Below are 25,726 nucleotides of genomic sequence, written 5' to 3'. Positions count from 1 at the left end.
GTGCCAAAAGCCTAAGGGCACCAGCCCACATATTGCAATAGAACGGAGTTTCAGTTACTCAGTGGATTTTTCTTCTAAGTCACCCGACACTTAGAATGCCATGGGAAAATAAAGCTGGAACCGTGACAGGCTGTTTCTTGGACAAGTGCAATATTACAGCCAGAAGGCATCATCCACAAGTGAGCTTCTGAAGAACTGCATTCTGGACTAATGTTTGGAAGTCCACAACAGAAATCTCCCCTTTGTGTACACAATCTAGATGGGAAGGGTGTTCATTTCTCCTGCTCATTATCCTCATGGAGCCACCTCAAGTGCACTTACGACAAAAGGCAGGGAAGAAATCCTTGTTAACAAACATGAACACGTCCCCTTCTTGCTTCACGAAACTTGTCACGGTTCTGACTTCATCCATCCAGTCTCAAACCATGAAAGGTCAGATGACAGTTGAAACTGCCAGGGTGCCTTTTGGAGTGCTACTGTATTGTATTCTGAATTTAGCCAGAGATGACATGCTCTAGAAAGGAAGTCCTGATGACAGCTTGCTTTCTTGAAAGAGGAGCATTTGAGCACAGTTTAGCCACTGCCTTGATTGCATCAAAGAAACACGCTACTGAAACATGGAACGGCTATTCTCACATCTTCACCCCGTCTCACTGATTTCAGAACAACTCGCTTCCTTGCTAGACTACCCTGGGTCACAGGTATGCCGAGGAGTCCTTGTGATGATGCAACTCACTATCTAGTGCAGGGGCAATCAACCTGAAGTTGATGAGTCCAGTGTTCAAAATTAGCCAGGTGCCAGGCGCATTTTGTGACTGGGGATTGTCAGAATGCGAGCACTTTGAGAAGTCTTGTCACGGGGACTCAAGAATAAAATTGCTGCCACTGGTGCTGAGGACATAGGAGGAGAAATTCCTCCCCAACTGACTCCAAAGTAGGCTCGCTGCTATGTAGCGCGAGTCACCCTTGCAAAGGAGACAAAATGGTGACTAACCTTTGTTTTTGCACCCATAACGTAGCTTCCAGAAGCCATGTGGTGAATAGCTTTTCTATCCTAGTTTCTAACACTGGAAGAGTCATATGTGGCTGTAGGTGGCAAGAAGGCAGGGGGAAATGGGGTGGTAGAAGGACAGAGAAAGAAAAGGAATAGTTCCATTCATCTTTAGCTCTGAGAATGAATGAGGCCATGCCTATACCAGGGTTTCCCAAACTTGGGAACTCCCATCATTCCTAGCTACCAGAACCCACGGGATGATGGGTGTTGGAGTCCCACAGCAGCTGATGGCCCAAGTTTGGGAAACCTTGGCCTACACTACTAGTTCTATACAGCTGGTTAATCTATCAAAATTTCTTACCTGCCACCTCCACTGATGGGAACTGTAGGGTGCTAAAGAGTGTTACAGACTCCCCACCCCACCAAGTTGCAATTCCCAGGATTTTCTAGGGAGGCAGAATGGCAAACCAGTATGTCTGATATGCAAGTACTGTATGCCAAGGGGCGATGGAGATATAAATTAAAGCTGGGGCCATGTTATAGCTAAAGGCTTAACTTGGGTCCCAGATTTGAAAAGGTTGAAGGTCATGAGCATACAACCAATACTCCCCTGCTGGGGAAGGTCAGTAGTATTGGGCAAGCTGTCCTTCAAGGAAAGCCCATTAGCCAGTTCTGGTCTTGTTGAGGAACTGTCTGAAGATCATGCCATGGAGGAATAGAACAAGGTTCCAATACAGCAGATGTGACGTAAAACTTTAATGTCACTTGCCTGAGACAGCTCAGCCTTAAAAACAACTGAGGTGATCCTCTTCACCTCTAACTACAAGTCTGGCAGGCACACCAGTTACAGGCAAGGAGAGCCTGAATAAGGTCTTAATGCTCAAGAGAAGCAAACAGATTAGCCAGGTGAAATTTTGGTTTTAAGGTACTGGAACTACACTGAGCAGAAGTGGGGAATTTACTCAAAAACTTGATGGAGCTCAAAACTCTTATTACCATCTACTTTTGAATAGTGTAGGTCTCAGTACCCTCAGAATCGTCCGCTGCTTGATGGCATTTAAATGCCCATCTCAGTGGTAATTTGCATTCTGCACTCAGAAGAGCCTATATTAAATCCCAAGCATTTCTAGTTCCAAGGATTCTGGTAGCAAGGCCAGGAAGACCACTTCCTGAGGATCTTGGAGAGCCACTGCCCATCCGAGTAGACAACACAGAATTAGGTAGACCAAAAGACTGATTTGGTATAAGACAACTTCATCGACAGTGCCTACAGCTCAGTAGCAGAATGCTCACTGTAGATCAAAGATCTATCTCTGGCATTCTCCATGGAGAGAAGTAGGAACCTTGCTTGGACAGACGTCACAGCAGAGTGTACCAGGGTAGATGCACCCAGGGCTCTGCTTCAGTAAAGGCAACTGTCCCCAACCTGGTGCCCTCCATTAGTTTTTGGCTGTCCAACTTCTGTAATCCCCGACCATCCACTATATTCACTGGTGGTGATGGGAGTTGGGAGTCCAGCAACAGGAGTACATGAGGCTGGGGAAGGCTGCAATAAGGCAGTTTTCTAAATCTTTGTGGGGGTTACCCCGTTAGTCAGTAGCCTTACGAAGAGTGGAATTATTCTCAGAGCTCTCCCTCAGGCCATTCTGAAAAGACAGACACCAGGAGTGTGGCATATATGTTACAATAGGATATGATCTCTCTCCATTGCCCTGCTGGACCCAGCAAGACACACAATGAAAGAGACATGGATTGGCAAGACCAGGTAGCACAACGTATTTGCACCTCAAATTTTCAGCATCAGCTTTGAAGTCAGGCCCGGAGGGCAGCAGCCTGCCTAACTTGGAAGCAAAACAAAAACCACCTGCAAATCATTTCAATCTATTTCAATCTGCATTAATTAAGTCACGCAGCACCTGGACATCATCTCTGGCTAGAATTCAACTAACTTTTACTCAAAATAGACATATTGCAACAGACCTTGGCTTAACAACAGGAGGGCTTCTTACATAAGGGTACGGTGCAGTAGTTTTTGCCTTGCATTAAAACAGAAATTCTCTACCTTTTCAGTTTTCAAACACACATTTCTAGCTCTTTTTTCCCTAGCTTTTAAATAAAAGCAGATCTTGTGATTGTGGGCACACTATCAAATTAAAGCAGTGGCTTTCCAACAGTGTTCCGGAGAGCTGTGATACCCTCATTAGGGTAACCTTAATTAGGGGGTCCTTAGTTAGGAACAAGCTTTTCCCACTGCAATACTCAGAGGGACACATTCTAATCTAGGCTTAGTAGGTGCCATGAGTATATTGAGTGCGCTTTAGAATCTTTTGGAATATACAATGGTTCCTCAGTTGACAGATCAGGGCGGAGAGCCTTTGTGGAGGGTAGGGAGCTTGAAAACCAGTGGGTTATAGGTTCCAAAGCAGGAACAGATTTGAAAGGGGCTCTAAGCTGTCCAATCTCTTTACAATAGCCATGGCTATATCACAATTTAGTTGCCAGAGCTGTGACCTGGGCTCACAAATCCCTTCTGCAGCCCTGATTCCCCCTGACTGTTCAATTTACAATAACCATGGTTTGTTATGTCCAAAATGGGTAAGCTATGGTCACCACCAAACCATAGCTTACCTGAAGGCCAAGGTTTCCAATTCTAGTTTGGAGGCAAATTTCCCATAGCTTGTGCAAGTCAGATGTCATGGCAAATTAGTTGTTGTGAATTACAAAGCGAGAGTGCGAGGAATCTGGGCATGTGGGAGGAGAGGGAGAGGGAAAAAGAGTGGGTGAACATGAGGCATAGTCTGACTGTAACATCAGAATTTGCCATAATATCTGGTTATGTCACTGCAACCCTAACCACCTTACCAATCTTCCACATCAGCCCTTGGAAAAACCAAACCAAACCTAAATACTACCTTTATTCTGCTAACCAAGAATAAGCCTCAGATTTTTTTAAAAGTTTAATCAAATTTACATGATTTGTTTTCATTGCAGAATAAAGGAGAATTTTTGGATCAGAGTCAGGATTTTTTTTTTTTTACCAGCACATGCCTTAGAGCCCCTCCTGACTAAGCATCTTGCCCAGAAATTTTAGTCGCCTGCATGCTTTACTGCCATTGCCACCCCACACCTCCATTTTTTGCCTGCCAAATCAAACTGGCGAGTGCTCGGTTTCTTCAAAAAGCAAGTTTACACAGACAAAGGTGAATCTCTTCAAGAGAGAGAGAGAGAAAGAATAACACAGCGTGCAGAAGCAGCCATAGAAATAGCACGTGATAAGCCACAGCACCAAGATAAGGAAATCAGTCAGGACTTTGCAGCCAAGCTAGGTCTCGAGGGAACTGTAAGTATTTGGGGGGGGGGTGAGAAGAAAAATGTTTTTGTTGTTGTTTACAAAAAAGGCTGTAACTGGTTTGCTGCTGTTTGCCCCATATCTTTCATTGTAGCAGCTTCCTATTCCGGGGCCGAAAGCATTTCAGGTGCCTAAATGGTTTCAGTCTACCCCCTGAATGCAAGGTGCTAAGGACAAACAAAAGGCCCCCACAGGGTTGGGGAACCCTCTGGCCCTCCAGATGTTGCAGGACTCCACTGCTGGCCATGGCAGCTGTGGGAGACCAAGAACACCTGGAAGGCCATAGATTCCCTATTCCTGTTCTAGACTAGGCCAACATGGTGTCCACTGGATTTTGTTGGGACTCCTAACTTCTGGCAAGCCCAGCCACAGTGACCAATGGTCAGGGATGATGGAAGGTGTGGTCCAACATCTGGAGAGCCACAGGTTGGCTACCCTTGTGGTAGTGACATCTAGCAGGACACTGTTTGGAAACAAGATGCTGATTGGCTAGGACAATTCCGAGGCCTGCTCTGGTCTCAACTGGGGTGGTTAGGATATATATCGACAGCCAACACTCCCTTTCAGCTGCATGACGCAGTGGACAATAATCCACAGTATCGGGTGTAGCTGTAATTTAGGACAGTTGTGTTCGTCCTCCAAGAGAGGAACCAAAGGGTTCCCTGGAACACCAACAGTGATGAAATGGGTGCCAATGGGGTGATGCAAGGCAAAATGCTGGACTGACAACAATAATACCAGCAGTGTTGCTGATGTGGAATGAATTGCAACCTGATTCTTAAGATCACGCCTGGCTTGCACCATGGTGTGTCAGCGTGCTCATAAGCTGCTTATAGCAAGTCAGAACTGTGGGTGTTTAAGCAAAACAAAAAAGCAGCCAACATTTCAAACCTGAACCCTCCATCAGCAAATAGCTAGCTCTGGGGGCAGAAACGGCTACCACTTTTCACTGGGCCAACCTGTGTTGGCAGTGGGAGCAAACCTAAGCCAGCGTGAACTTCCAAGGCCTTGCCTGAAATGCTGTGTTGCTTGGGGTGGGGAACCTGTGGTCCCTACAGATGTTTCTACGCTCCAACACCCTTCAGCCCTCCACAGCGTGGCAAAGAACCAAGAAAGACAGGAAGTGCAATTCAACAACTGCTGGAGGGCTATAGGTTCCACACTCCTGGATGCAGGTCCTAAGCTTCTACCTCTACTAATGGCCATGGGGAGTGGTTTGATCCAAATTGTGTTCTGGGGAGCCCTGGGGCTCCTCAGTGAGAAGATCAGGACTGGCAGACAAACTTTGTCAGATCAGATCATATGCTACTACCGTAGTAGTCTCCTCATGTAATGTGAAGTCACAGGTGAATGTGGTGTGTGTGTGTGCTTTTTTTCTTTTCTTTTCTAGCACAGGCTTGTAAATAAGCTCACTAAAATTATTAGCCCGCCATGAGGCCTGCATTTTCATGCTGGTAGTGGAAGAGGGGTGGGCCCATCCTGCATGGACTGCATAGAAGCATGGCCTTCTGCTTCTTTGTAGACTGAAGAAAGAGGTAACCTTCTACCACACTGACTGGCTACCTAGTGAACTGTTCTTCTTTGCCACTCCCCTCTGCATTTCTAGACTGGTCATGAAGAAAGGAGCTTTTCTTCCTCTGCACTTAGCACAGAAACTGAACCGCCCAAATGGAATTCTTAGTTGCCTGCTAGGCAAGTTATTCTAGGACACAAGTCTGTTTATGAGGGCCAACTTTCCTCCATCTGGAGCCCTCTTAAGAGCCAGCATGGCCAATTAGTTGCAGCTTGGGAGTCCTAAATATTTGGAGGGCACCAGGTTGGGGAAGGCTGACTAAGTCGGCCAATGGTCAGGGGTCCAGTAAGTCTGGCCAACACCCTGCATCCTCTGCGAGGTAACTTGGCATATAAAGAGTTCCACGGAGGTGAAAATTCACCTAATGGAAGGTAAGATGTGAGATTCTGAATCCTGTTGAAGACAGACATCAGCACCATTATTCCCTTGACTTCTCTGAGAAACATTAAGGGTGGGAAACACAGAAATTTTGTTTCATTGCAATTGAAGCCTACTACTTGGGTTTGTCATGGAATAAGGTATGGGGAACTGGTGGCTTTCCAGACGTTGCTGGACTACAACTGCCATCATCCCGATCATTGGCCATGATGGTTTGGGCTGATGGGAAATGTAGTCCACCAATATCTGGAGAGCTACTGGCTTCCCGTCTCTGGATCAAGTTATCTTCAAATTCTTTCTTACCTGGTCTTGTTATTTAAAGCTGCCATAGGAAATCTGACCATATGGTCCATCTAATCCGGTAATGTATACAGTACTCAAATTGGCAACAGCTCTCCCAGATCCTTTCAACTGGAGATGTCATGGATCAAATGTGAGATCTCTGGTATGCAAAGCATGAGCTTCACCATGAAATTCCCTTATTATGTAACATACATAATATGGAAGCCTATCCATATCCTCATCACCAGCTGTATTAAAGAGCCAAGAGAATTATCGACTCTTCAGCACCTTCCCTACCAGCATCTTCCTGGTACATCACACAAATCCTTCCCAACAAAGGCAGGTCCCGTCATTCCTTCTAATTGACTTTGTATGACTGCGAAACCCACATCAACACCAAACTATCTGCTGCCAAAGGCATGCAAGCTGGAAATAGTTTCCATTCATTCACTTTAGCAAAGAGTCCAGGACAGCAATTTTCCAAACTTTGTACCACTACAGGCCACCAACCTGACTGCAAAGTACACACTGGAGCATCTTCTACGGGAGCCATCGTGCACTGTAAAGATTCTGGGGCATGATCTGTCAAGCGTACCACACTTACAGGGCACCGGGCAGGTCCGTTGGACCTCACTGCCCCCCCATGTGACATATGTAACCAAGTGCATGCTCAACTCTCCCTTACAGCCACACATCACATGGGAAGATTGCTAAGCACAGCCAAGCTGGACTTCAGGAAGTTGCTTACTACTATTGCTGATCACTCAGGGGTACCTCTTGAGTATCCTAAAGCAGAGTCTGAAAACCAGTAGCCTAGGATGCAATGCTATCCAAACAGACAACTACATAAGGGTATGGCTGTTCTGTTTATTAACATTAACTTGAGCAAAGGAGATTTATTTTGTGAAACATGTCACAACGCCTTGGAGAGGCCTACTGGAGCCATGTTGAGATTGTAGTTCCTTTCTAACCTTGAACTCCTGAAACTTCGCGATCTGGAGAAGTTTTTGATCTAAAATTTTGCCCCTCTTCACAGATGGGGCAACCAAGCCCCCACTCTCCCTGAAAGATATACTGTTTCACTGAACAATAATCCATGTACTTTTAGCAAATATGGTGGTTTCAAGACTGCACCTTTAACACAGACAAGAGTTTAACGCTACAGCTTGCTAGAAATAGTAATGGGAAGGTAGACACTAACTATACTAGGCCATGAACGAGCCACTGTTGACTATAACCCAACTAGCTGTTACGGAGCCAGTTAGAGCATATGTGGGATAATTGAAAATGATGAACCTTATCCTGCTCCCAGTTACAGCCTCTTTTGCAACATTTTTCTTTTAGCAGGGGTACAAGAAAAATGACAGACTTGCCTTGTGAGGTCGAAAAGAGAGAGACAGGCTGAGAGGAAGAAACAAAGGAATCTGAAAGGAAAATACATAGGATGAGACTTGATGACCTTGGAAAGGAGGAAAAAACAAACATTACTGCAGCTTTGTAGTTCCAGATGTCTCAGCTGTACCTGGGCCACAGGAGAGGGGCTGAGGAAAGATCAGCAGCTACTCACTCACCTGGCTGCAAAGTTTTATGAAGTTTCTACGACAGCAAAGCCAAACTGAAGGATATTATCCATCTGCTTAAGAAGGGAAAAGGATAACCTTGTGACATGACAATACCTACAACACACTTTTTTTCCTTCTGATTTTTTCTTTTCTTGCTTGAAATGCCAGGAAAAGAACAGGTATGTAACAAGGAACTAACTACGCTTCAGGGTAATTGGAAGGCTTTTGGCAACTGCTTAAATGAGACTTTAGAGAGAGAAAACTGGTCAGCCCCATTTTACACAGAGGCCACAGCCTCAGATGTGCAAAGTTTAGGGCAGCCAATGTGGCCCCTGTCCGAGTCTGGTTACTAGATCATTTCCTGCAGCTCCCAAAGTTGAGTACCTGGATGCAGCAGGAATGACAAAATTAGCTTCGCCTTGCCAGCTTTCATGCATTGGCTTTCAATGCAAAGATAGTAAGAAATGAATTCAACTTCCTTATAAAAATAGGTGGAAGAATTTTGCCAAGCCACTGAAACCCATCTGAATCCTTACTCAAACTCTTTCTGAAACACACAATACATATCAATAATAATAATAATAATAATAATAATAATAATAATAAAAATAATTTATTATTTATTATTTATACCCCGCCCATCTGGCTGGGTTTCCCCAACCACTCTGGGCGGCTTCCAACAGAAAAATAAAACACAGTGATCTGTTAAACATTAAAAGCTTCCCTAAACAGGGCTGCCTTCAGGTGTTTCCTAAAAATCTGGTAGTTGTTTTTCTCTTTGACATCTGATGGGAGGGCGTTCCACAGGGCGGGCGCCACTACCGAGAAGGCCCTCTGCCTAGTTCCCTGCAACTTGGCTGCTCGCAATGAGGGAACCGCCAGAAGGCCCTCGGTGCTGGACCTCAGTGTCCGGGCAGAACAATGGAGGTGGAGACGCTCCTTCAGGTATACTGGACCGAGGCCATTTAGGGCTTTAAAGGTCAGCACCAACACTTTGAACTGTGCTCGGAAACGTACTGGGAGCCAATGTAGATCTTTCAAGACCGGTGTTATGTGGTCTCGGCGGCCGCTCCCAGTCACCAGTCTAGCTGCCGCATTCTGGATCAAATGGTATCAAAACGTACCATCAGTTATGCTACCAGAATCTGCACAGTCAAGAGCGTCAAAACACATCCCTCACTTACTGCTGATTATTCTCTCTCCAATCACGTCACACCCTTTGCTGTCATATTGCTTTCTGTGTTCCTCACACCTCCATTCTCAGCCAGCATCTAACCAGAAAACAGCTCCGTTGCCCAAGCCCAACATCCCCTTCTTGCTGGGAAAGACAGAAATGTTTACATATTAAGAGTTCTTTATGTCAAGCCATGATTCACACCTGCCTTTCCCAACCTAGTGCCCTCCAGATGTTCTGAACTCCCAACTCTTATTAACCGTAGCCATTGGCCATGTTGGCTGGACTGATGGGAGCTGGTGAATTCAGAACATCTGTGGGGCACCAGGTTGGGGAAGGCTGGTTTGTACTAACCGTAGCTTAGCATGCAAATCATGGTTGAACTCCACAAATTTACTGGCCAAGTCATGCATTCAGATAGCCCTTGGGCAAGTGTGATGAGCCCCAGACTTCCTCGCAACTTCACTGCCAGTGGGGCAGATGATTCCCACCTGCTCCCCCACCCCAAAGTTCAGAGGGAGCAAGGGATTCAATTTGGCAATATGAGCTTCCCTTTGTCCTTGAGCTCAGAGCTGGAACAGGGAGAGAGAGGTACACATGCATGCATGGGACAGCTGACAAATGCAGCCAGTCAAAGCAAGCCTCCGTCTTCCCTACTCCACCTCCAAGCTGGCTTGGGACATGGCATAGACACACACAAACACACCTGTTTCTGCATTGTGTGGCACTTCCCGCCCTTCTAACTGCAAACTGGGAGCTATAGAGAGGGGGCAGGGGCCTTGAGCCTTCTTTAATGCTTTCCAAGTGCCTGGGAATGGCTACTCCCCCCCTCAATGGCTTTCTCCTACCAAAACTGTTTCAATTTGTAGTTTTAGCATGCACTATAATTAGCTGCTGCAACAAGTTTTTACAGGACATATGGTATTTTTGTTTTTATTTTTTTACTAATTACATTAGCCTTTGTAAGATTTTTCTCGAAAGGCAGGCTACGTACATTTTAATACATATAATCTACTGGACAATGAGGATATGTGTTACACGGGTTGTATCCAAAGAAGCTGTTGAAATCAATGATCATCAATAACAAGTTCATTGATTTCAACTGGTTTACACTGAGTAGGGCTTAATCAGATGCATCCCAAAGTATCTGAAAGTGCGGTTTCTAACACACATCTTTGAGAAGTGATTGTCTCTCACTGACTACAGTACACGTAACGAGGTTCAGTGTGGAATTGCCAGAAAGGATCGTGTCCAAGGCATACCTAAGGAATCTCACATTCTGCAGTCTGCTTAAGGATAGAACTATGGCCAGGAAAGTGTACATGACGGAACCAGTTTATCCACTATCACAGACCTTGGTAGATGACTCATATTTTCCAGAGTAACTGTACAGAAAAGAGAGAGAACAAGCTTGAAAACCTGACATGCCAGGCTGGGAACTGGTATTGGCAATAATTCCTTAAGGGAAAAAAGAAAGGGAGGAGGCTCTCGCTAGTTGCTTCTCATTTTTATCCCTGCCCAAACACCCCTCCGCAAGGGGAAAATTTCAACACCGGAGCTTATTTAGCAATGATAAACAGCAGCTCTATGCAGAGCATAGATGACAAGTTACAATTTGCACCAGAGGTCTCCCTCTTTTACAAGAGGTGCATTGTGAAGCCATTGGCAAATACATTCCCTAGCTACAGCCCCATGTTGTGCAGGAGAGAACAAGGCTCGGGGTGGGGGAAGAGATGCACTGGTAGAATAAATGAATGAAAAGCCCCTGGCCCCCCTTATCAATCATTCCTCCGTTCCCAGCTGTTCTGCCAATAGGGCTATTTAGTGTCATTTGCCCACAGGATTAAGCTTTCAAAGGAATCTTTATTTTGATTTATCAGACCTTGCAAGAGGCTTGCGTGCACAGCCAGAGTGTAATTGCAGAGTTCTAGATGGTTCTTTGTGGAGGCCTTTCTGAGGCAGCCTGAGCGGATCCCAAGCTGGGATTTGCATTGAGAAAAAGCAACTGTGCTGAAAAACCATGGAAACAATATAGTGCTCTTTTGTTTTTTTTCTTAAACCCCAAGCAATGAACAACAAAGCATTTTGCTACCTATGACAAGACAGACCTTGACAGAGGACAGCACAAGGCAAAACAGGTCAAGTTACAGACACATTCCTTATCATTCTTTCATATTTGTACCACACCTTTCTACCCAGCGGGGCCAACAAGGGGCCCCCCAAAAGAACTACAAAGATCTAAAGCATCTAACAAAACATTTAAATAATCAAAGCACAGACCAATGCAGTGAGCTTAAAAAGCCCAAGCTACTCCAAGCTTTAATGCCATCCCCAAAGCATATGGTCAGTTTTCTGAATGTGCAGGGCTGTGTTTAAAGACCACAAAATGGTCTGAAAACCATTTTAAGATTTCTTGACTGTCATCAAGTGCCAAGATATTAACCTACTAAAAAAAAAACTTGAATCTTCATTAAAAGTGCAAATTACTACTAGTGGGCAGTAGTTAACCTTTGTACAGCTATCAAGTCCAGCATTTATCTCATTAGTGTTCAAATTGCTTCTTATGACGTCTCAGTAGTCTTTACAACCTCTACCAAATAGACCAGGATTAAATCCTCACTGTAAACGGAGCCAGTGAGGAGGCTGAAATAATAGCTTGTCAAGGAACATCTAGGATATTTGTGGCTGGGGCATCAGAACTCACACTCTTGGCCACTAACTCTCCCCTCGCCAATTTACACCCCCCCCCACTTACTTCTGTTTCATTTTCACATATTTATTTTCCTCCGGAATCTCATAACTATTTTTTTCTGGTTTAAGAAACATTTGCTACTTGCAGAGTACAAGTTAACAAACAAGACAGTCACAGGACAATCTTAGGACCACAATGCAATTGATTCTCTCCCACAATTTTTTTTTTTGAGGCAGAAAAAATATAACCCTTAGATGTAGTAATAATAATAATAACAACAACAATAACGTAACACCACTTAATTGAAAGTAAAACAAAATTAAGGAAAATAAGCACTGTAGCAGAACACATCTCAACAGACACAGCTCTCCAAAGGCATGGCAAAAGAGAAATGCCTTCACTTTCCACGGGGTGTGTGTGTGTGTGTGTGACAGGACAGGACAACCATGACAAATGACCATGACACACCGGAGCCAGCTTCTTGTGGAAGCTGATCTGCCATCCATATGAATCTGTACTTTTACCACAGCATCACTCAGAACTGGAGGAGATTCACATGGAAGAAGACACACTCCAAGGCCCAGCTGTAGGCGCTATCTAAACAACAAAGCTGAGTTATAAACAAGAATCCTTACACCTTAAACCTTCAAATGAATGGTGGCTCTGGATCTGCTGGCAAGTCATGCAAGGCCTCTCATGATCCTCACAAGTGGGCAGCAAATTCCTGTATATTCCTGCGTATAAGACTACTTTTTAAACCAGGAAAATCTTCTCAAAAGTTGGGGGACGTCATATATGCCGGGTCGTATTTCTTATACGGCGAGTACAGTGGTACCTCTACTTACGAATAACTCTACTTACTTTCTACTTATGAATAGAGCTCCGTCCGCCATCTTGGATGCAGTTTAGATAGGATTTTTTCTACTTACGAATTTTTAGATAGGGTTGCTTCTACTTATGAATTTTTTCTCCCAATGTATTCCTATGGGATTCGACTTACATTTTTTTCCGACTTACGAATGTGCGTTCGGAACGCATTAAATTCGTAAGTAGAGGTACCACTGTATATCCCCAACTCTATATTTTAACTGGAAAAGTTGGAGGTCGTCTTATATGCCCAGTCGTCTTATACGCCGGAATATGCGGTAGTCACAGCAGGCCTCTGAGGGTGTCAGCAAAGCCTGCACAACTCAGAATAGTTCAGCTGGACAGCTACTTGAGGATGCGATGGAGGCAGTAAATAGATTGCATATAAATATGTAAATAAGGCAAATCAATCACATGTTGGTGGTAGGATTCATGTGATCTTATAAGAAGGCTGCCACCAAAATAATAATGTCAGAGAAATCTACACCTAATTATTTCAGGGGCCATCAATGTGGTAGAAGTCTTCTCCGCTACCCACAGAATCTTCTCTGATGAAATTAGGGGGGGGGGGGGAATTACGTCTCCTCCCTGAACATTCAACTTTAATTTTAAAGCAGTCTCTAGTTCTTTTGTTTGTGGGGGAAAGGGGAGGGGGAGAGGCTGCAGGCAGAATTCTACCCAAATGCTCAGTAAGAAGTCGCCCTGTTCCCACCCACCAGTGTTCTGGCCAATGGGTGTCGAGTTCTTGGGGTAACTGAGAAGCACCTGGAATTTACTGTTTCTACAAATGCACAGCTATAAGCATAACAGGCTACCTATATTTAGTTTCCAGCTGTGCTGCACTGATACTTCCCCACCCCATTTCATTGCAACATTCCTGGCTAGAGGCCTGGCTGTAGGAAGTTTGTGGTTGGTACAGATTCATATCATGGAACGTATACCATACCACCTCCCACCCTTCATTTCACATCAATTGAAGACTTAGTATCGATGACCTTTAGAAGTACCACTCCCAGGTATATCACTGGTGATCACTTCATTAATGTGATTGTAGCTTTTCTTTTTTAAAAAGAGAAGCAGCTCAGATTCTGATCTGAGCACTGACTCTCACTTTTTAAAAAACAAACAAACAAACCCCTTTCTTTTACTCTCCTAAAAATTACGCTGGACATGCTTTGGGCGGGGAGGAAGAGGGAGAAAGACAGGTAAGTAGTCTTAGACCTGCCTTCTTCCACCTCACAGCTGACACAACAGCAGCTCATGTGTGCTGGAAAAGAGTACAAGAGCACCCCATCTCCCCAATGTGGCTTCTCCTATCAAAATCTATATGTCCACCCCCCTTCCAAGCTGCTTTAATGTGGTGGGGAAAGATGCTGCGAGATGGGATCGCACCATGTCCGTTTCATGAGCACCGGAGACCTGTTCTGTAAAAAAGAAGAAGGATTAAGGCCATCCCAGCTGAAGCAACAGTGGCCTGCACATAAGGGGTGGATCACAGGAAAGAGCTGCATGTTATGATGGCTGGTGTGGGTGCGTGTTGCTGGGACAAAGCTGGAAGGCTGCCTAGAGCTGCCTTTGTGCAGAAGCACAGTGTATTTCCAATGCAGAGGGAGAGAGATGGGAAAAGCAGGTTGTCAACTTTGCTTCTGTTTAGTGGAAAACACAATTAAGCTGCCTTGCGTAAGAGGAAACGCATCCAAACAAGGGACATTTCCTAATTGCTTGAGGGACAGTACCCAGACTTCTGGCTAGGAGTGTCAGGCATCTAACGGAGCTGCTTGGAGTCCAGTATTTCTAACCAGTCTTGAATTTAGTTACAACGGCACCATCAAGGCTCTTGGCTGACTGTACAAGCAGATGATATGCAATCAAGCCTTTAAAACCTGGGGGTCCCACACTGCGGCCATTTCCCTAAGAGTCCATATAAACACAACATCAAGCCAAGGTTTTTCACATGGTGGGTTGATTCCAAGCTGTGGGTTGATTCCATGCAGCAAAGTCCGGGGCATTGTGTCATCAAGTTTAAGAGCTTCATGATTGCATCAACTCCAAACCAGAGATGGTCCATATCAACCCCCAATTAAAATATGACTGGGACCAACACTTCCAGTTTCACTGACCTGCTTTTCCAAGAAGCGGCACCTCTTAGCCCAGAATCACACCATGAATCATTGCCTCACCCTAAAACATTTAAAATTTTATAAACTGACTCATGAGCTACCTGGAGCTTTCAAAAAATGATGATTTAGTCCCATAATTTCAGCCAGGCAAGTGCTTTTTAAATTAAGGTTCTCAACAAAATGCATCTCAGGACCGCTCTACAAATGGAGCAGAATAAGGATGAATGGACAAAAGCACTTCAGGCTGCAGGCAGGGATCATTCCTGCCCCCCCCCCAATGTTCTCCTCTGTTGATTATTTTAAAAAGCAAAAGTGGCATGTCTCCATTAGGGATTAACTTGGAGCAGGAAACCAACTGGTGGTTGTTGGACTCCAACTCCCATCAGCCCCAGCAAGCGTTGCCAATGGTCAAGGATGATATGAGTTGCGGTGCACCAACACCAGAAGGGCATCACTTGGCTATCTCTGTGAAACAGCATATGTTAGTCCCTCATTCTACTGCCATGGACAGACCCAACCTCCAAGTCACCAAATTCTGTTTGAGGCAGGTTAGCGTCCCAATGAAAGACTCAAGACAGGCCAGTTTAAATATCACAGCCAAGCCATGGTTTTGTCATCATGTACAGACTTTGGATTTTCATTCTCCCTCTTCCACTCACCTGCCGAAATCCCCTCCCTCCCTTGCTTTGAGCAACCAAAATCTGGAACACGAGTTCAAACTGTGATCTCTTTCTAATTCCAGTTCTGGAAGCAAACTTTGGCTGACTCGAAGCAAGAAGGAAAGAAGGCAAGTGGAGCATGCGAGGGAAGAAGACAGAGCCAAGGGGGTCCACCGTTTGCTCACAAGGGCCTATCCATGGCTTGGCTACATTGGACCCAGACCTCTGAAACCATAATCTCTCTCCTAATGAGGTCCACTAAGTTTGCAATCCAAGGCTGGGGAAAAAAAGATTCAAGTACAACAGTGTCCCAGGACCAAATTGCCTTGAAATGGGTAACTATCCAAGTACTGTATTCTAATTGTTCACCAGCACACACACAGAGAGATCAATATCTTATTCATAACTATCTCAAATGCAAAGCAAGTGTGCTGCATAATTTAGTATTATTATTAGTTATAAAGGAGAATGGATGCAGCTCTCTGATTGCATCTCAGAGAGTAAATGGATTCACTTCTTTTTCTCTTGCAACATCCTTTGGGGCTCTGGCTCCACAAAAGCAAAAGGATCCCAGGCTTTTAAAGCAATTGATTCTGCAATGCAGCACCTGCAGGACTACTGTACTTCTTTTAATGCATTAGTGCACAATTCCCCAACCTGATGCCCTCCAGTTGCTGTTGCACTCCAACCCCCAACAGTCATAGCCAGCATGGCTTCCAGTCGGGTATGATGGGAGCTGGAATGTGTACAATGAAATGCATCATTGCAGGAAGGCAAAAAAGAAGTACTGATCCAACAGGGAAGGGGTGCCCTGATCCACATTAGGGTTTTAACCCAACATTCTAAATACAATTTTCTTGCAGGGCAGACGGGCATCAGATTGGGACCTGAGAGACCAAGATTCAAATCCCCACTCAGCCTTGAAATCACTGGGCAACCTTAGGCCAGGCACTCACCTTGAGCCCATGGAAGAAAGGTGAGATATGAATTAAACAAACAAACAAACAATGGGCAAGAGTAAATGCTGCACAAGACAAGTACAACAGCAGAACCATACACAGCCATGACCCTGGATGCCAAGCGGTCACCTCAATATTTTGGAAAGCAAATCCAAGGTTTCAAGAACAAGTTCTGTTAACTCAGCACATCACCCTCACAATTCTGAGATAGTGAGAATTAAGGAAATGACATCACCATGATCTGGCCATTTTTTACCTTCTAGTCACAACTAAGGCAAGCATGTTAAAGTAGGGCTGCCATACGTCCGGATTTCAAAGGCAGAATTAATGTCTGAAAGGAATTAATGTCTGAAAGGAGGGAATTTCTGAAAGGCAGCGCTTTGTCCTGGATCTCAGGCAAGTCAATCGAAAAAGTTCAACATTCAGGGTGTCCTGGTTTTCACTTTTTGAAATATGGCAACCCAATTTAATGAGAGGAGCTCTCAACCCTCCTGCAAGGTAGGACCATGCTATCCCCTTCTGAGGGAGAGGGTCCCTGTCATAGTGACCCAGCAGATGAATGTCTGAAGAGCCCAGTTCTTTTAGTCTATTAAATTCCTTAAGATGCCTTTTTCTAAAAAATAATAATTCAAGACCATAATACAACCAATTTGGATCTGCAATTCTCTTGCTAGTGATTATAAATTAGCCATCCTCTTCAATATTGAAGGGCAGAAAACGGCTTTAGGAAGAGGTACAGGAAATTGTGTTTCCTTTTCTTCACTGCATCAAAACTATTCCATTATGGTTTGCAATGTTGTAAAATAAAGCCCACAAAGTTATTACAGTAGCCTGCTTAAAAATGTTTTACACAAAAAAAATCCTAGCCTGCTGATGCCTGGCAAAGGAGAAACAAAGTGTCACAATTCTATGCTGGGCCCAGAAGAGGGACAAAGTGCTTTATCCCTCTTCCACTAGCCCATTCACTCACCTGGGTGCAATTTCTGGTTCTGCTTAAATACAAGGCTGATGTATTGCCAAGCTAAAAGATGTGCCCAGTTCTTGTGTCCACATGACAGTGAAAGAACCATAAGCCACAGGCCAAAATGGAGGCCTGGTGGCTAATTTGTGCGTCGTAAACAGATGCAAGCAGATTCTTCTTTAGAATACAGTACGTTGCCCTACTTCTGCTAGTCACAAAGAAGCACTGCTTAGGGTACGGAGGCATGTTCCTGGTCACTGAGAGTCCTCCCCATGTGTACATGCACCCTTGCACACATAACTTGGCGAAAGCATTGATGACACACCCATCAACTCCATATTTACAGTTTTAGAAACTAGCTCTCTTAAACAGTTCACAAGTTGTCAGTTTCTATGCCCAGTTCAAAATGAGGAACATAGGCCTTATATCATTGGTCAGTATTGCGTACACTGACCTGGCAGCAGCTCTCCCAGGTTTCGGAGACTGCTCTTTTCCACCTCTCCCTGGAGATGCCAGGGATTGAATCTGGTGCCCTCTGCATGCAAAGCAGGTGCTCTGACACCGAGCTATGGCCTTTCCTCAGTCAGGTCTTGCACAACATTTCTGTGGAACACATGCTGGGGCACCGTTAACACAGTCAAAATTGAAAAGTTTTGATGGTTGAATTTTAAAGTGACAATTTTAAAGTGACAATTAACTGGGTAAAATGGTTCTGCAGAGAGGTTTAAGAAGCTGACCTCTGGTTCAAGTACATTGGAACTTGCAAGTCCTCAGCAATAATACCACCTACCATTTATAGGGCTTTGTGTGTGTTCAAAGTGCTGCCCATCCATTGTGGTACAACAGCATCTGCTGCCTGTCCTGCTGATAAGGCATAAAGACCACACAAAGAGATACACATTCACGTGTATGTATAGTTAACATTCTTCTTCCTTGACACGTTAAGCCTGAATCATGTAAGATGATGCAGATAGCACTACTTGGCATCTGTGGGGGAGCTGGCCATGTGTATGACAGCAGATGAAGTCCACACCTTGCTCTGCATTAAGTGAGCTGACCTTGAAGCTCATACATGTCCTGAGCACCTTACAGCCATATGCCTGGAGCCTCATCTCTACTAATAAAAGGCTCAGCTTCCATGATGGGAGACTGATGCTCGCTGATCTGGAGAAGGACTGGTGGTGAAAGGGCCTGATTCTCGAGACAGCTGGATTGGGTTTGCAGGAGCGGCCTCCGAGGAACTGTTAAACTCGAGGGGCACAAAGATCAGACCACAGACAAGGAAACAGTTATACGGTTGGCAAGGATCAACAACATCCCTTCCCCATCTGGCATTAAGTCAAACATCATACGTGTTTGCCTACTGGTCAGTCACAAGACAATGGACTACTGCATGCAATATAGCTGCCATTTGACCTTGACTCTACAAGGAAGACTATGCATGAAAGAAACTGCTCTTTCCTGAGCAAGCAGCCACAATTCAGACATCTCAAGACAAGACTGACATATTGGAGACGTAAAAATATACAGAGAATATATACAGAGAAAGACGGCATCTTGACTGAAACGTTGGCACTACAAGAACTGCCGCATACCAGACGCTACTAATATGCCCATGCAAGGGAAGGAGCGTGGTCAGGAATTTCAAAACAAAATCCACAAAGGGGTGGTTTTTTTTTAAAATAAAAAAGTCAGCTAACCTCCAGCTGGGCCACTTGATGAGGCAGAGCTATTGTTAGATGGGGTGCATTGCAAGACTCAGCCCTTTTAAAGCATTGTCACTTGGGCCTGTGTTTTCCACCCTCAGTGAAGCATCTGCAGTGCAGTTTGTTGTGGTGTTGTTGTTTTTTAAAATGAGCATTCCCACCTCTATCTGAAAGCTGCCTTAGAAGATAAGAACCATTTACACCCCAGCCCCTTGGAGCTTATTAGGAGAGGGGGGAGAGGAGCTGTACATATTGCAAAATGTTTTCTGGGGTGCCTCCCTGCCCCCTCTCCAGTTGCCTAAAAGCATCATGAAAGGGAAGATCTGTCATCAAAGCTGCCTTCTCAAAGACAAATAATTAAATGTACACCTCCAAATGTCCCCCACCCACAAAAAACCTCAAGGTTACAGGATTTTTTTACCCTCAGGTAAGGTTTTAAAATAATTAAGACTACATTCCTGCTTCAAGTGGGAGCCAGCAATACAACAAGAGACCTTAGTAAAGATGATGACAGAGCAACTGTAATGGAAAAAGGCAATGCGCCCCCCCTTCAGTTCCATCACCTGCTTGAGGAAAGGGGAGGGGGCAGATGAAGGAAGCAACTACCCTAGATGCAGAAAAAACTCAGCAAGCCCTCCCCAACGCAGATAAAAAAGGTTGCTCAATTCTTGGAGCTATGAGACACATTTTGGAGTCTAATCTGACAAACATACAGCAGACAGAAGCTTTCCTCTCCCCACCTTCCAGTTGAGACACCACTCCCTTCTCAGCCTCTAGCCCAGCTGGTGTTTTTCAAGTGCTTAGCAAGCGACCACATTTGGAAATGCACTGAAAAGGTACAAAAGCAACATTCAGCCAACCGTAAGTGTATCTGTTCCCCAGTCAGTTTGCTACGGAAGAGTGCCCTTAAAACCCAAGCTTTCCTTATCCCATTCAGAATCACCGCCAGTATCAGGGAATGGCCTCCCCAGAGTCTGAAATCCAAACCTTGCCATTGCATCATGCCTGATAAGGCTGCAAGGCGTATGAAATGGTGGATTAGGAAGCAGCAGGTTGCTGAATGGTGGGAGGAATACCACCATTATGTACAAAAGACTATTACATTCAGTTCTCCTTCAGGAACACCCCTATACGCAATTACATACCACAAAGGACATACAATTATTACACCACTCCCAACACCCCATTACCAACCAGCATAACACACTGGCTACTTCAGTCTCCTAAGGATTGTCCATAGCACCAACACCACACCCACAAGTCTTGCTTGCCTTCTGCCCCATCCTACCATATTTCCCACACAGTCCTGTTTGCATAGCAATCTTCATTCACCCCACACATTAGCCACAACACATTTTTTTATTTGGTGCACCTCTCTGCGTTACACGTTTCCAATGGACATCATCCAAAATGGCATTTTCTTCCAGAACAGTTCCTCTTAAACCTTTCAGACACACCCTTTCTCTCCTTAAGTGTAGCCCACTTTGGAGTTCTATATCAGCTCCATGCTTCTTCTTCTACTCACTGATTCTTCTGCAGGGACCATCAAATATCTTTAGTAGGAGCGCCATATGTTCACAATACAATATGCAATCTGCTCTGTCACACAGTACTCTCACTCTCTCAGGCTAAATTTTAAAGGGAGATAAATATTTTTTTAAAGAGGGAATATAAGTGTTTCCTATGCGGTTATAGTCAGTCAGCAGTAGGATCCCCCCCCCCAAACCCCAACCATTTCCCACCTTTATAATTATACTTTAATCAGGCCCGATGGAGGGATCAGTGTAACCCACAAATCTGTATGCCACAATGTGAACTCTTGGCTTGACAAATATGTTACTTGGTTCTAGTGAAATGTGTTTTTCTAACACTGCTCTTCCATCCCAAAGCCCCACCTCCTGTCATATAGCCTGGTCATCTTTGTATCCCTCCTTTTAACACACACAAACACACACACACACACACATACTGAATGAAAATGAGTTAACCTTTGGAAGCCTTCTATGCAAAACACTCACATATTATCAATGGAAATATGTATTAGACCTAACAGCAGCTGCAAAAAAATTAAATGCAAATTTTGATGTCAATAAAGGGACATTATCCTTATTGAATGCTCTCCTAATAGTTACTTTATATATATATATAAATATGCATATGTTTATATATCTAAACACACACACCCTGGTTCAATGCTAAATCTTGTCTACCGTATTTCAGACTTACAGTACTAAAAAAAAAAGGCATTCATAAAAGGCAGTACTCTTTAGCCCTGCCTGCATGTTTTATGACAATAAAGGCTATTTTGCTTTCTTTTCTTTTTTCATTCCAGACAAAGTACTCCCTGTAAGAGCCGATTTACCTGGGTTGGTCTTAATAATAATAAAACAGGATTCGGAAATGCAATGATTTAAGCGTCTCAGGGAATCCTGGTGCCTTTCAGGGTTTTAAGTTTTTGCTACACCGCCTCCGCCCACCCCTTCCTCCTTCCTCGTGCCCACAAACCACCCGGCACTTCCCTACGCCAAGCCCCCTCCCCCCACCAGCTGTCCTTTCCCCCTGCCCACCTCCCCTCCCTTACCAGCGCAAGGCTGGGGGGAACCTGCCCCCTTGAGGTCTCGGCCTCCGGGCTCCGAGGAGCCACCCCCAGCAGATGAAGAAATAAACGGGGACTGGGTGGCGGGTTCAGCCATTTCGTCGGTGGCGGCAGCGGCGAAAGCGACGGGGGAAAAAAAAGAAATCAGCGGTGAGGACCTCACTTATAAGCGACCGCCCCTCTCAACAGACAGGCGCTGACTGACAAGAACGAGGCGATCAGGGCAGACTGCGCAGGCGCAGCAACTGGGCGGCGGGCCGGATCGCCGCGCAGGCGTACTCCGGAGGGGCGGGTCTGGGAGGTTGCTCTCGTGCGCAGGCGCAGTGAGAAGTCTGGAAGGAAGAATAGGGGTATACGATACAGTATACTACAGTATTGTGCCTCCTGCGTCCTCCCGCAGAGTATTTCTGCTCCTCCCTTACGTTGGTGTTAGAAGCGGCGGGGAGGGGGCGGCGGATTTTTTTTTAGTTTTAGGGAGAATAGGCGGGTTGTGAGGCTGTTCACTGAACATGCGCATCACGCCCCCTCCCCATTCTCGCGAGCTTTCCAAGTCCGTTTATTACGTTTGTGTGAGCGCGCGCGTGGATAAGACTGGCACTTACGTGTGCGCAGTAGCCATAGGAGCCTGAATAAACGGCCAAGAAACGCGGGCGGGCGCTTTTGTGTTTTAAGAATCTGCTTTTTTGAATCGTGTTTCGAACCTTTAGGAAAATGGGGAAAACAGCTCAGAAGGGACTCTTTCTCCTCCTCCTCCTCCTGAAAAATCTCTTTCCAAATGGCAATAGGGATGCATTAAGTACCGGTATTCCTGAAATTCGGAATTGGGAAAGGGTAGTAGCTCAGTCACACCTTGTGACGTGGCTCAATATAAGATGGCTTACCTATAAGGAAGGGTCATAGCTCAGTGGCAGAGCACCTGCCTTGCTTGCAGAAGGCCCCCGGTATCTTCCATGCTGGGCTGGGAACATTCCCTGCACAAAACCTTGGAGAGCTGCTGCCAATCAGTGTAGACCAGAGTTTCTCAAACTTGGGTTCCAAACTTGTCTGGCTACAATTCTCATCATCCCTGATCACTAGTCCTGCTAGCTAGGGACGATAGGAATTGTAGTCTGACAACAGCTGGGGAACCAAGTTTGAGAAACACTGGTGTGGATCAGAACCAGGGCCGGCTCTAGGGGTAGGCTGGGTGGCGCAGGCCGGTAGGGGGGCACCGCGCGGCAGGGGGGTGCGGAAGCCCACCAGCCGTGGCAAGAAATGGGGCGGGGGTGCCGGAGCGATCTCCGCACCACGGCGTCAGGGCGCCCAACATGCTTGAGACTGCCCTGATCAGAACTTTCCAAACTGTCCTGACACATTAGCTTGTTGGCTGCAGTGTGTAGGTGTGTCCCACGAACACTCCCCATTCTCCTCCAGGGGCTGGAAAGGGGTTGGTTTAACCTCTGGTTTGCTAGTAAAACTGAATTACTGTGTTGCAAAATAATGCACGTCTAAAAAGTGTGTCACCAACATGGAAAGTTTGGAAAGCTCTGGTATAGATGATAGTGAGCCAATGACCTGACTCAGTGTAAGACAGCTTCCTATGTTCCTATGCTCCTCAAGGGAAAAGGCCATAGTTCACTGGTAGTGCTGCTGCTTTCATGTTTACTCAGAAACGGAGTTCACTGAGACTTATTTGCAAGTAGATCATTGTAGGGCAGCCCCACACTGGAGAGATTACTGAAAATCACCACTGCATGAATGGCAGTACTGTATTCAAATATTGTAATAGAATGATAGTTTGGAAGGGTGAAGTTCATGTAGTCCAACCCCCTGCAACAACTGTCCCTTACAGGGATTGAACCAGCAAACCTGGTGTTATCAAGGTGATGGGAGTTTGTGTGAAGTATCGGTTCCAGTAATAAACAAAAGCTTCTACTTGCTGTTAGTTTGAGAAAACAGTGTGAACATTTTCCTTTCCATTCCTGATTATGGTTCCACATCAGAATCAAAAGAGCACTAAATATATAAATAAATGTGCCTTTAACTTAAGAAGAGTTCTAAATATACTTCTAATCCATAAAACAAACACCTTTGTAATCTTAAGGCCGATAAGCAGGAATGGTAGGTAAGATAACAATTGTTCCTTTATCTCTGTGAGCTTTTCCGCTTTCATTATTGAATGGGGTGTACTACACACATAGAAACTCAATTGCTAGTGTTTAATTTTTTTTAATAAATCCTGCTCCTGTGCTTTTAGCAGCCTAAAATGAAACAGGGAAAGATTTCAGCGTTGGTTTATCTTCATGTTTGAACACATGCTGCAGATCAGGAGAGGTACAAGGACAAAAGAAGTTAATGAACAGAGCAGCCAACAGAATACATTGCAGTATGTCTGTGGTGCCCATAAGAGCTCCAATTTGCAAATGTGCCCACAGGCCCCCAAAGGCTGGCAACTCCTGTCATAATGGACATGTTCTACCTCCACTGTAGGCCTTAGAAAACCACTTGCTGGGAATCGCAATTGGAGAGGGTTCAGTTGTCCCTGATTTGAAGGGCTCAGGCATTGGCTCGGGGGGGGGGGGGAGAGGCAACAACAGTGAGGTTCAGGGAGATCTGGGTTGGTGGCAGAGGCCTGCAGGTGTGTACTGCTGCCAAAACAGAGCTCCCCAGTCTGGTTTAAAGATACAGAACTGTGAGAGGGGTGAGCAGAAACAGCCTTGGAAGTTGATAAACAACTGCTATGTTGTTTTATGTACTGTTTAGCTGATTTCAATGCTTACCACTTCTTTCCATTCATATAAAGTCAAACCTCGGAACTCAAACATAATCTGTTCCGGAAGGACATTCGAATTCCGAAACGTTCAAGTTCTGAGATGCAGCTTCCGATTGGCCAACAGCTAGGTTTTTGCACAGCGGAAGCTGCGTCGGATGTTCGCCTTCCGAGGAATGTTTGAAAATCGGAGCATTTACTTCTGGGTTTTTGACGTTCAGGAGCCGAAACATTCGGCAATGGAGCGGTTCGAGAACCGAGGTTTGACTGTACAGTACTGTGATAATGACACATGATAAACCTGTAACTCGTGTTTTATTATTGCTGTTATTTATTGTACTGTAGTTTACCTATCTCCTGGACACCAGAAACACAAATCCTCAGATCCCCTGACCACTGCAATGTCTCTAAGCCTAACTTATCTCACAGGGTTGTTGTGGGGATAAAATGGGAAGAGGGGAGAAGCATGTATTCCACCTTCAGCTATTTGGAGGAAAGTGGAGATGTACATGTTAATAATAAAAATAAAAATGTGGAATATATTGTACAGTTCTGGTCACCTCATCTCAAAAAGGATAGAGTTGGAATAGTCAGAAATGGTGAACCAAAATGATCAAGGTGATGGACAAAGGTTGCAACGTTTGGGACTTTTTAGTTTAGAGAAAAAGTGAGCAAGAGGTTGCAATATAGTTTACAGTATTACATTACGCATAGAGTGGAGCACGGGCATAGCCAGAATTTTTTGGGGGGAGGGGGGGCAGAACCGAGCTATCTGTGAAGCGATTAGTCAGTTAAGTTTTTATTTATTTACGTGATGGTGGGCACCTGCCCCCCTGCCTATGCCCATGGAGTGGAGAAAGTGGACAGGAAAATGTTTTTTCTCCCTCTTTCATAACACTAGAACTTGGGGATATCCAACGAAGCTGACATTTGGAAGATTCAGGACAGATAAAAGGACTTCTTCAAGCATTGTACTATATAGTTAAAAACTATGGAACTCACTTCCACAGGAGGCATTGATGGCCATGAACCTAGATGGCTTCAAGAGGTTTAGACAAATTCATGGGGGATAAGATTATCGATACCCACTAGCCTGGATGGCCAT

At 45.0% G+C, this 25,726-nt stretch overlaps 1 protein-coding gene across 3 annotated transcripts in view; it reads right to left on the bottom strand.

Moving 5' to 3' along the window:
• Positions 1-22,074, bottom strand: part of RTN3 (reticulon 3) — a 41,546-nt gene extending 19,472 nt beyond the window's left edge. For 2 of the 3 annotated variants that reach the window (XM_035097771.3, XM_035097772.3), the window contains exons 1-2: positions 21,858-22,074; positions 7,950-8,000 (exon numbers count right to left, since the gene is read on the bottom strand). In XM_035097771.3, coding sequence (XP_034953662.3) covers positions 7,950-8,000; positions 21,858-21,969 — 163 coding nt within the window. In that variant the 5' untranslated portion in view covers positions 21,970-22,074. The remainder of the gene's footprint in view (positions 1-7,949; positions 8,001-21,857) is intronic. The other variant, XM_035097773.3, reaches the window with a different exon arrangement.
• Positions 22,075-25,726: the final 3,652 nt, after the last annotated feature.

This window comes from Zootoca vivipara, chromosome 16, assembly GCF_965207765.1.
Source record: "Zootoca vivipara chromosome 16, rZooViv2.hap1.1, whole genome shotgun sequence".
NCBI classification, from domain to species: domain Eukaryota; kingdom Metazoa; phylum Chordata; class Lepidosauria; order Squamata; family Lacertidae; genus Zootoca; species Zootoca vivipara.
The sequence above is the reverse complement of the archived record's forward strand: the minus strand, read 5'-3'. Positions and strand labels throughout refer to the sequence as shown.